Source organism: Microcaecilia unicolor, chromosome 7, assembly GCF_901765095.1.
Source record: "Microcaecilia unicolor chromosome 7, aMicUni1.1, whole genome shotgun sequence".
In the NCBI taxonomy this organism is placed as follows: domain Eukaryota; kingdom Metazoa; phylum Chordata; class Amphibia; order Gymnophiona; family Siphonopidae; genus Microcaecilia; species Microcaecilia unicolor.
This window is the reverse complement of record NC_044037.1, coordinates 209,528,455-209,540,617: the sequence shown is the minus strand read 5'-3', so window position 1 is coordinate 209,540,617 and position 12,163 is coordinate 209,528,455. Positions and strand designations below refer to the sequence as shown.

Sequence of the window (12,163 nt, the reverse complement as noted above, 5' to 3'; positions counted from 1 at the left end):
GGCACATAGTTTGGGAACCACTGCACTAAGGACACTTTTTGCCACAGCTTAGTAAAAGGACGGCACACTTTACAGAATACTCAGAAGCGGAGCCAGGTTGACGGCACTGGGGGAGTGAGAGCAGACTTCCGCCGGCGCACGTTTTCAATGCAACACGATGAAAAAAATAGGCGCCGGCGCTGGCAGAACTCCATTTGGGGGAGCGGCCACTCTCCTGGCACCCCACCTACCTACGCCACTGAGAATACTATAAATTATGTGCATCACATGGCACACCTAGATTAAGGAGCCAATTTATTGAATCACCCTGTAAATTTTTTCACAACAGCTGTTGATATTTGGAGGATTTTACAACTGACGCAATGTTATATGTCTAGTTGAATGAAAGGAATGATGTTTTATGGGACCCTTGCTTGGGGAGTCTCTGCTTAATATGTGTGTAACAGTTTATAATCTGTTGGATTATGGGATAGATACAGTCAAAGACCTTTACATTTTGTTTTTAGAAGGTTCATTATATATACCCTGAAGAACTCAATAATGGCAAAACTGTGGCCAGTGTACAAGACTGAGAGATAATTTCATAAGGTTTAATACTTGGGTGAATTAGTTCAGAATATGAGGATGTCACTGAATTTTGCACATATTTGATACTTTAAAAACATATGGAGGTTTTTTAATGACCATTGATGTACCTATAACAGAAATTGTAAACCACATAGAGGGGCATAATCGAAAGGGGCGCCCAAGTTTTCCTGAGGATGTCCTCGCAGGACGCCCCGGCGAAGGGGTGGGGACCCCGTATTATTGAAACAAGATGCACGTCCATCTTTCGTTTTGATAATACGGTCAGGGACGCCCAAATCTTGACATTTAGGTCATCCCTAGAGATGGTTGTCCTTAGACTTGGTCGTTTCTGATTTTCGGCGATAATGAAAACTAAGGACACCCATCTCAGAAACGACCAAATGCAAGCCCTTTGGTCGTGGGAGGAGCCAGCATTTGTAATGCACTGGTCCCCCTGACATGCCAGGACACCAACCAGGCACTCTAGGGGGCACTGCAGTGGACTTCAGAAAAAGCTCCCAGGTATATAGCTCCCTTACCTTGTGTGCTGAGCCCCCCCCCCAAAACCCACTCCCCACAACTGTACACCACAATCATAGCCTTTATGGCTGAAGGGGGGCACCTAGATGAGGGTACAGTGGATTTCTAGTGGGTTTTGGAGGGCTCACATTTACCACCACATTTACCACAACAGGTGTAACAGATAGGGTGGGATGGGCCTGGGTCCACCTGCCTAAAGTGCACTGCAGTACCCAGTAAAACTGCTCCAGGGACCTGCATACTGCTGCGATGTACCTGAGTATGACATTTGAGGTTGGCATAGAGGTTGGCACAAAATATTTTTAAAGTTCTTTTTTGAGGGTAGGAGGGGGTTAGTGACCACTGGGGGAGTAAGGCGAGGTCATCCCCGATTCCCTCCAGTGGCCATCTGATCAGTTCAGGCACCTTTTTGTGCCTTGGTCATAAGAAAAACTGGACCAGGTAAAGTCATCCAAATGCTCATCAGGGACACCCTTTTTTTCCATTATGGGTCGAGGACACCCATGTGTTAGGCATGCCCGCCTTCGCTATGCCTCCGAAACACCCCCGGGAACGTTGGTCGTCCCCGCGATGGAAAGCAGTTGGGGATGGCCAAAATCGGCTTTCGATTATGCCGATTTGGGCAACCCTGTGAGAAGGATGCCCAACTTCCGATTTGTGTCAAAAGATGGGCATCCTTGTCTTTCGAAAATAAGCCTGTTAGTCACCTCAGGGATCATTTGTGGTATATCAAGTGTTGAAAATTTTAAAAAAAATTAAGAAGTTCCCATTAGAACTTTCTGCTCACAGTGACTCATTACTGAGGCCTTTTATACAAATTGAGTTTCTAGTAAGCTTTAACCATGGGGTCTCTGTGTAAAGAATCTTGCTCTCCATGTCCTACAGTGCTGGCTCCCACTGTATTGAGAGGAGGATTATTTGAAACCACATTCCCACAGTAATCTGAAGAAAAACAGACTGTATGATAAACATTCTTGAGACACCATGGAAATGTGGTTAAAATAATCCTTCTCTCACACAGTGAGAGCTGGCTGGTACTGTAGGTCATGGACGGTGAAGTTTTTAAAACTGTTTGGTGTCGACTATGAGAATGGTCTAGAGGTAACTGGCAGGCTTTCTGTTTGGACTTTTGAATAAGGATAACTAAATTAGAGGCCCTTTTATTAAACCACAGTAAAATTTGCAGTTACTGTAGCTTAACGCAGGAATTGATAACACAGTAGCTGCAAATATAATGTGGCACCTGTTGGGGGCATTCCCAATTGGGCTTATCATGAAACACTCTTTTCTTTATGAAATAGATTCTGCATATACCCACTAAATAACACAGCATGACAGTTCTTATGAGCACAGTATCTACTGCTTTTCAGTAAAGAGATGCTAGGCTTGACGTATATAATAGGCACAAATATCTCTTCATCACATCACTCAAAATGCCAGATACCATGCCCAGAACGGAAATCATTTGCCCCTATACTTAAAAGGAAAAAACAAACAAACAAACAAACAAACATATTTTGTGACTGATTCAGTCACAAGAATAGTTTTTCTTAAAGTGTTGGTGCTCAGTTCTTTGAATTCAATTCAACCTTTCCACCATACTTTTTAATTAGCCTGGTTTCCATAGCAAAGTTTTGCAAGGGGGAATTACTTGTCAGGCATGGAAGTGACTTGTATTTGAATGAGAATGATAACAAAAGTTGACATTTTACATGTTGGTGAAAACTTGGCAACTTTAGCAAATGTTGTCAAAGATATATTTGAATGACCTTACGAATGACTCATTGAAATTGACAATGCAGGAAATGTGGCATGAATGGTTTAAACAGCTGAGCGATAGGGAACATAAATTTAAACATATAACCTAGTTCTGAGCTCATTTAAGTTTTGACTCAGGTTACATGCTTTGTGTACTTAGCCCTGCAGTGTAAAGTATTGATAAACTGCATCACATCTCATGAATAAAACCTTCAAAGACGACTATTCTAAGGATTAAGGGCCCCCTTTTACTAAGCTGCGGTAAGCAATAACGCGTGCTTACCGCGGGGTGTGCTCGGGCGTCCTGCAGTAGTTTTGAGATCATTGCATGCTTCATGTGCTAAAGAACAGAATTTATTTTTTAGCACTGGGGCGTGTCTGGAGGCTCTGCACTAATCAGTTAGGGGGTCCTTTTACTAAACCATGGTAAAAAAAAATGGTGCGGTAGTGCGAGCACATCTTTTGGGCAAGCGCTGGGCCATTTTTTACCACGTCTAGGAAATGGACGTGTGTTAAAATTGAAACCAACGCATGTCAATTTTCAGCCTAAGACCTTACCACCACCCACTGACTTAGCAGTAAGGGCTGACATGCTACACATGTGGTGACTTATCGGCACACACCAACTGCCGAATATTATTATTATTATTATTATTATTATTAGCATTTGTATAGTGCTACCAGATGCACGCAGCGCTGAACACCTGACATAGAGAGATAGTCCCTGCTCAATAGAGCTTGCAATCTAAAAATACAGACAGACAAGACAATTAAGGGCGAGGGAAGTACTGGGTGAGAAGGAACAAGGGGAGGGCAATTGAGTAGTGGCTAGGAGCCAAAAGCAGTGGTGAAAAGGTGGGTTTTCAGCATAGATTTGAAAACAGGTAGAGATGGAGCTAGACGTACAGGCTCAGGAAGTCTATTCCAGGCATAAGGTGCCGCGAGGGAAAAGGAGCGAAGTCTGGAGTTAGCAGTGGAGAAGGTGGACGACAAGAGAGATTTGTCCAGTGAGCGGAGTTCATGGGGAGTAATGTAGGGAGAGATGAGAGTGGAGAGGTAATGGGGGGGGGGGGGGGTTCAGAATGGATACATTTAAAGGTCAGTAAGAGAACTTTGAACTGTATGCGGAATAACGCCAGAAATGCCCTGCACGGTACAAAATAAATAAATAATTTGTTGCACATTATGGGTGTGCGCCAAATCCGAAATTACCGCCAGGTAAGCACGCTAGTCTGGCAGTCGTTTCATTTTGGCACGCACTCCACGTGCACAGAACCTACCGCACCTTTGTAAAAAGGCTCCTTAGTGCAGCTACATCTCTACGCATGAGTCCTTACCGCCTAGAAAATAGGTGTCAGTAGGAAAATGGGGCCATTTTACCACCGCACTAAAAGTGGCCTCAGCATTCAGAAAAGACTTGTGCTGGGGACAGCGCTGGCCACTTTTTAGCCCAGCTTAGTAAAAGGGCCCCTAAAACAACTACGTTCTGTTAGGTCATCTTTTAATCCCGTGAATTTTAGAACTGTTTTACAGGTTTATATGCCCTCAACTTGATTAATTACAATTCTATTTATTTAGGAATTTCTATCAAGTTTGCAGTGCTGCCAGACTTATTTTTGGTTTTAGTAAATATTTATTTATTTGGATTGTGCTCTCACCTTTTCAGTAGTAGCTCAAGGTGAGTTACATTCAGGTATACTGGTTATTTCCCTGTCTCTGGAGAGCTCACATTCTAAGCGTGTACCTCAGGCAATGGAGGGTTAAGTGACTTGCCCAAGATCAACAAGGGTGTCTCTTTTATCGATTGATTTACATTGGTTGCCTTTTAAAGTTTGTGCTGATTTAAGACCTTACATGGAATAGGATAAATCTGTATCTCATGGCTGCTTTTCTTTCCTTCTAAAAGATGTGGTACTGCTGCTAGAGGTCAGCTTTCCATATGTGGAAAGCTGACCTTTAGTGGTAGCAGTGTGAGACTATTACAAGAACTTGCAGAAACCATTCTAACATATGGAGCCACTAGGGGTAGGAGTGAGTGGGGATTGCTCCTACCTGGGATACTTCCACTAGATCACCAGAGATGTAGGTAGGCCCTGAAAAGGGGGGGGGGGGGTCTAATTAGGGGATCAATCTCAAGAGGATTGATCTCAGCTGGGGGGCTGATCTTGGAGGGAGGGTTCGGGAGGGGGTGAGATTTAGGGGAAAGTTTCAGGAGGGGGGTCTGAATCATTGGGGGAATTTGGAAGGAGGGTCTGAATCAGTAGGCGGAAGGGAGTGAAGAGGGGGGAAAGAGAAACTAAAGAGGCATTTACGCAGGTCCCAGCATATATTCAGCCAGGTGGAAATAAATAGAGCAGATCAGTGGGAGATACACAGAAACTTTAATAGTAGAGTTGCAAACTAGTATATTGCCCAACACAAACCGTGTTTCGGCCAGGAGAGCTGCGTCAGGGGCTATGCTGTGATCTTCACTGTCAAAAAAATGTGGGCTATCCTCCGACATAAAGGACAAGACATCACCTACAGGAGCAACAGCAAATAAACTGTTACCACCATGCATGATGTCTTCACTTTACGTCGGGCACCCATTCACTTATCAGTAAGATCTCACGTGTTAACCAGGTGGTAATTGTCAACGCACGTACACTGCCAATTACCACCCAGTTAGCTGGGTGGTAGTTCCAAATTGATGCATGTTGTGCACCTATGCACTTAAGAAAAGGGCCACTTACTTGGTTAGTGGTGATATTTTGTATGCCTGCTGGCTAAGTAAGGGGAAATGGGACTTGATATACTACCTTTCTGAGGTTTTTGCAACTACATGCAAAGCAGTTTACATATATGCAAGTACTTATTTTGTATCAGGAGCAATGGAGGTTTAAGTGACTTGCCCAGAGTCACAAGGAGCTGCAGTGGGAATTGAACTCAGTTCCCCAGGATCAAAGTCCACTGCACTAACCACTAGGCTACTCCTCCACTCATGAGCACATAAAGGGTTCCTTTTACTAAGGTGCACTAATGGATTTAGCATACCCTAATGATTAACGTGCACTAAATGATAAGATACCCATTATATTCCTATGGGCATCTTATCATTTAGCTCATGCTAAATCTGTTAGCACACCTTAATATAAGGACCCCAAAGTAAGGACAGCAGTAAAATGTTTTGCATCAGTTTTGCCATTTGCGCTAAGGGGGAGAACCTATATATGGTGTCTAAAATATCCACCCGGAAAACATTTCCGACTAAGTGTATTCTATAAAATGAGCCTAGATTTAGGCACGGTATAAAGAATATGCTTAGTCGATTTCCCAGAGCCTAAAACTATGCACCTCCATTTATATCAAGGAAAATGTGGCATAAATCCTGGCATGTAGATTTAGGCACAGAGGGCCATATTCTATAACTACATGCGTATATTTTGGAACACCCATGAAACATATACAATGAGGGGCATAATCGAACGGGGCCGACCATCTATATGGCTGGCCCCATAAAGTGGCGACCCGACCGTATTATCGAAACAAGATAGCTGGCTATCTTTCAATTCGATAATACGGTCAGAGCCGGCCAAATGTCAACATTTGGGCCGGCTTTAGAGATGGCCGGCATTGGTTTTCAGCGATAATGGAAACTAATGGCAGCCATCTCAAACCCGGCCAAATCCAAGGCATTTGGTCGTGGGAGGAGCCAGCATTTGTAGTGCACTGGTCCCCCTGAAATGCCAGGACACCAACCGGGCACCCTAGGGGGCACTGCTGTGGACTTCAAAAATAGCTCCCAGGTGCATACCTCCCTTATCTTGTGTGCTGAGCCCCCCAAATCCCCCCCAAACCCACTCCCCACAACTGTACACCACTACCATAGCCCTTAGCGATGAAGGGAGGCACTTACATGTGGGTACAGTGGGTTTTCGGGTGGGGGGGTTGGAGGGTTCCCATTTACCACCACAAGTGTAACAGGTAGGGGGGGGTGGGCCTGGGTCCACCTGCCTGAAGTGCACTGCACCCACTAAAAAACTGCTCCAGGGACCTGCATACTGCTGTCATGGAACTGGGTATGACATTTGAGGCTATTAAAAAAATGATTTTTATTTTTTTTGGGGTGGGAGGGTGTTGGTGACCACTGGGGGAGTTTGGGGAGGTGATCTCCAATTCCTTCTGGTAGTCATCTGGTCATTTGGGGCACATTTTGGAGCTTGGTCCTAAAAATAAATGGACCAAGTGAAGCCAGCCAAGTGCTCGTCAGAGCCAACCTTTTTTTTTACATTATCAGCCGAAGCCGGCCATCTCGTAACCACGCCCCTGTCCTGCCTTCCGTACCCTGCCGAAACGCCCCCTTTAACTTTGGCTGCCTCTGCGACGGAAAGCAGTTGGAGCCGGCCAAAATTGGCTTTCGATTATACCGATTTGGCCAGGTTCAGAAGATGGCCGGCCATCTCCTGATTTGTGTCAGAAGATGGCCGGCCATCTGCTTTGAAAATAAGTAGGATAGTAACATAGTAGATGACGGCAGAAAAAGACCTGTACGGTCCATCCAGTCTGCCCAAAAAGATAAACTCATATGTGCTACTTTATGTGTATACCTGACCTTGATTTGTATCTGCCATTTTCAGGGAACAGACCATAGAAGTCTACTCAGCACTAGCCCCGCCTCCCAACCACTAGCCCCGCCTCCCACCACTGGTGCTGCCACCCAATCTCCGCTAAGTTTCTGAGGATCCATTCCTTCTGAACAGAATTCCTTTATGTTTATCCCACACATTTTTGAATTCCATTACCGTTTTCACCTCCACCACCACGACTCTCTCCGTGAAACAATACTTACTGACATTTTTCTTGAGTCTGCCCCCCTTCAACCTCATTTCATGTCTTCTAGTTCTACCGCCTTCCCATCTCCGGAAAAGGATCGTTTGCGGATTAATAACTTTCAAATATTTGAATGCCCATTTCCCTGCCCATAACCACACCCCTTTTTGCCTGCATGCATTAGAAGTTTGGTGCACTGTCTTGCAGAATACGCTTAGTGAGTTGTGTGCATAAATTCTAATTGTTGCCAATTAGTGCTCATATTGCTAAAGTGTTGTTATCAATGCTAATTAGCTTATTAAGCCAATTAAGTTACGCATGCTGTTATAGAATATGCCTGGGTTTTGGCACGACTCTTTAGGCTTGCTATATAGAATCTGGGAGTAACTGTGCCATATTTATTTTTTATGGGAGGGGGTGCGTGTCAGGGGCAGAGAATGGTCATGGAAGCACTATTCAGCTAGTGTGCTGATGTTAGAGCATGCTAACCCTCCATGCTAACGCTGACTAAATAGGAGGTGGTAAATGATCTCATGTTAACTTTTATCAGTAGTTGCATGCTAATGCTACCATTAGCGCATGGCCAGAAAAAAATATAATTGAAAAAGGTTGAATTTATGGCTATGCTAGGAATTCGTTTAGCACATGGGAAAGTCCCCCATTAGGATGTACTAAGGCCATTTACAAGCGCAGCTTAGTAAAAGGGTCCCTTTATGCATCGAGTTAACCAGGCACTAGTCTGAATATTGGCCTCTGCCGGTTAACATCTTGGTCAGCACACATACCCAGATATTAAATGCCAGCATTAAATATTCAAGGTTAGTTCAGCCCATGGCTGCCAGCAGCTTATCACCATGGGATGAATATTACCCTCAAAGTATTTTTACTCTCTTTGCTGGCACTTATGCTCAGGGCCAGCGTTAGGGGGGGGGGGGGGGGGGACAAACAGCACAGCTGCCCTAGGCCCCACAGCTTCAGGGGGCCCCATGGACCAGGCATCTCTTCCCCTTCTCCCCACCACAGTCTGTCTCTTCCTTCCTTCCCAATCTTCTATAAAAATGTATTTTCATTCTCAGAGGGACCCTGGCGCAGCTGCCATCCTCACAAGCTGCCTCTGGCTGTCCCAAAGCTTTCCCTCTGTACTGCAATCTGCCCTCCCCTCCCCCCCCCCCCCCCCCCCCCCCCCCCAAATTTCCTGTTTCAGCTTGAGCGGATCGGATCACTGCAGAGAGGAAAAGCTTTGGGACAGCCAGAGGCAGCTTGTGAGGATGGCTGCTGCGCCAGGGCTCCTCTGAGAAGGGAAATTTTAAAGAAGACCACAAGGTGAGGGGTAGGGAGGGAGAAAGTTAAGAGATGCCTGGACTGTCTGGTAGCAATGCAGGTGGGGAGATTGGGGGGAGGGGGAATCAGGGACCCCCTCCTTAATTTCTGCCCTGGGTCCCACCATGTCTAAAACCGACCTTGCTTATGCTGTTCAGATTCCTAGGTTCTCCCATTCATTATTTTATTAAACAAGCATACAAATTACATCATTAATTTCAGAAATGGATTTCATGTTTCAGATTTAACTTCTTAAACAAGCATGTTGCCAAAATGTTTAGATTTACTATTGTCTGTGCTCTGTTTTGTTTCAAACCTATTTATACAGAACTTGTAAAGAATTAATAGCTAATTTTATGTGGCCTTTGATTACAAACCTCAACATGGAAAATAACATATGCCTATATAAAAGCTGAAAGCAGCAGCATGTTTTCACCACTTTTGTTTCTTGCAAAAATAACAGAGGCCTAATAATATGGGAAAATACTTAAAATCTGATTCTCCTCTCAGGGGTAATGCAAAATGTTAAGCCTTGGGAATACAATCAAAATTTCTAATAGTCCTATTAGCTGTTTAACATGGGAATTACAGTGCACCAAGAACACTGGTTCATGCTAACAGATGAGAAGGAGGCATAGAATAGGGAGGGTCTGCACCTTACTTTTAACGCAGAGGTTGTTACCACAGATTGGGGCCGATGCTCAAAGCTGGGTGCAGAAAAGCATGATGCACAACCAGGGCCGTGCCTAGGGTCTCTGGCGCCCCCCTGCAGACTATCAGTTGGCGCCCCCCCCCCCCCCCCCCCCCGCAGACTATCAGTTGGCGGCGGCGGCGCCCCCCCCCCCCCCCCCCGTGAAAATGATCGCTCACCACTTGCCACACTGACAGGAATTGTCAGCAATATTCTTAGAAACAGATTGCTATACATTGCAAAATAAGATAGCAGATGTAAATTCTCAAAGTGGACATATTTCAAACACTAAAATGAAAATAAAATGATTTTTTTCTACCTTTGTTGTCTGGTGACTTTCTTTTTCTGATCATGCTGGCCCAGTATCTGATTCTGCTGCTATCTGTCCTCTTAACTCCGTTTCCAGGGCTTCCTCTCCATTTATTTCTTTCCTTTCCTCCTTTCTTCTTCATTTCTGGTCCTCAGCTTCTGCCTATTTTCTTCATCCATGTGCAGTTTTTCTCCTCTCTTCCTTTTCCCTCATTTCATCTCCTTCATCTTTCTTCCCTCCCCTCTATGACCAGCAATTTCTCTTCTCTCCCTGAGCCCTCCCCTCCCAATCCATGCCCATCCATGCTCCTCTGTCCCCTGCCCCCTCCATTCATCCTTTTCCAGCAATTCCCCTCTCTCCCTGAGCCCTGCCCTGCAATCCATATCCATCCATGCCCATCTGTCCCAATTCCCCTCTCACTCTGAGCCCTGCCCTCCCAATCCATGCCCATCCATGCTCCTCTGTCCCCTGCCCCTCCATTCATCCCTTTCCAGCAATTCCCCTCTCTCCCTGAGCCCTGCCATCCCAATCCATGCTCCTCTGGTCCCCTGCCCCCTCCATTCATCCTTTTCCTGCAATTCCCCTCTCTCCCTGAGCCCTGCCCTCCCAATCCATGCCCATCCATGCTCCTCTGTCCCCTGCCCCCTCCATTCATCCCTTTCCAGCAATTCCCCTCTCTCCCTGAGCCCTGCCCTCCAATCCATGCCCACCTATGCTCCTCTGTCCCCTGCCCCCTTCATTCATCCCTTTCCAGCAATTCCCCTCTCTCCCTGAGCCCTGCCCTCCCAATCCATGCCCATCCATGCTCCTCTGTCCCCTGCCCCCTCCATTCATCCTTTTCCAGCAATTTCCCTCTCTCCCTTCCATGACCGCCCCCCCTCGCATCCATGCTCTCGTCTCTCCCCTGCCCTCCCGCTCCCATTGTTCAATTCAACTGCCCGCCCTCTTCTCTCCCCCCAACATCCCTTTTCTTTTTTTTTCTTTTTAAATTTACCTCCGTAGCGGTTCCGGCAGCGTCAGTGAAGGAGGCAGCGCTCCTGACGTCGCTAGCTTTCCCTTCGCTGTGTTCCGCCTTCTTCTGACGTCATTTCCTTGACGTCAGAAGAAGGCGGAACACAGTGAAGGGAAGGCTAGCGACGTCGGGAGCGCCGCCTCCTTCACTGACGCTGCACTGCTGGAACCGCTACGGAGGTACATTTAAAATGGAAAAAAAAAGAAAAGGGATGTTGGGGGGAGGGTGAGCGAGGTGAGCATGGTGCGGTGGCGCCCCCCAGAGGGAAGCGCCCCCCTGCCATGCTTACCTCGCTTACCGTGTTGGCACGGCCCTGTGCACAACCCACAATGCAGAAAGGAATGCAAAGAAATAGCAAAGTGAAGAGCAAAAAAATCTTATGCAAATGATATGCATGTTTAATTGGCACTAACAAACTGAAAGCTAGGGGAGAACCATGCCTGGCACATGCACACAAAGGTTTTACACTAAGGGCCAGATTCTATATATATGGCGCCTAAAAATCAGCATGGAAACCAGTGTCGACTAAGGGGCCCTTTTACTAAGACACGGTAAAAAGTGGCCTGTGCCAGTCTAGGCGCATGTATTAGGCGGGTACTGGGCCAGTTTTTACCACGTCTGCAAAAAACGTTGTTTTGGGTTTTTTTTTAATGTGACGGGAAAAGAGCATGTGGTAAAACTGAAACCAGTGCACATCTAAAACTGGCTTGAACCCTTAACGCCACCCATTGATCTAGCGGTAAGGGCTCACGCGCTACATGCGCAGTGACCGGTCGGTGAGCGCCAGCTGCCGATTACTGCTGAAAACGGCACTTGTGGGAGGAAATAAATAAAAAATTCATCCAGGCATTAAGGGTGCGTGCCAAATCTGAAATTACCGCCAGGGGGAAAGCTGGCCTGCTGGTAGTCTCATTTGGGCATGCGCTGCACATGCGTAAAGTCTACCACGGCTTAGTAAAAGGTCCCCTAAGCGCCTAAATCTGGGTGCTGCTTATAGAATACAATTAGTTAATATCTCAGTGTCTAAAACTTCGTGCTTCCATTCACAGCAACGAAAATGTGGTGTAAATCCCGGCACGTAGATTTAGGTGCCCTAGGCCATATTCTATAATTACGCATGTAAATTTCAAAATGCCCACAAAACACCCATTTCCAC

The 12,163-nt window shown here is 46.0% G+C and overlaps 1 protein-coding gene across 2 annotated transcripts in view; it reads right to left on the bottom strand.

Annotated features, from left to right (window-relative positions):
- TFPI (tissue factor pathway inhibitor) overlaps positions 1-12,163 on the bottom strand; it is a 106,813-nt gene that overhangs the window by 90,925 nt on the left and 3,725 nt on the right. Inside the window, exon 1 of one of the 2 annotated variants that reach the window (XM_030210106.1) lies at positions 2,609-2,622. The exons of the other annotated variant lie outside the window; for it this stretch is intronic. Coding sequence (XP_030065966.1) covers positions 2,609-2,621 — 13 coding nt within the window. The 5' untranslated portion in view covers position 2,622. Of the gene's footprint in view, positions 1-2,608; positions 2,623-12,163 lie in introns of those variants that run through there. 2 annotated transcript variants of the gene reach the window in all.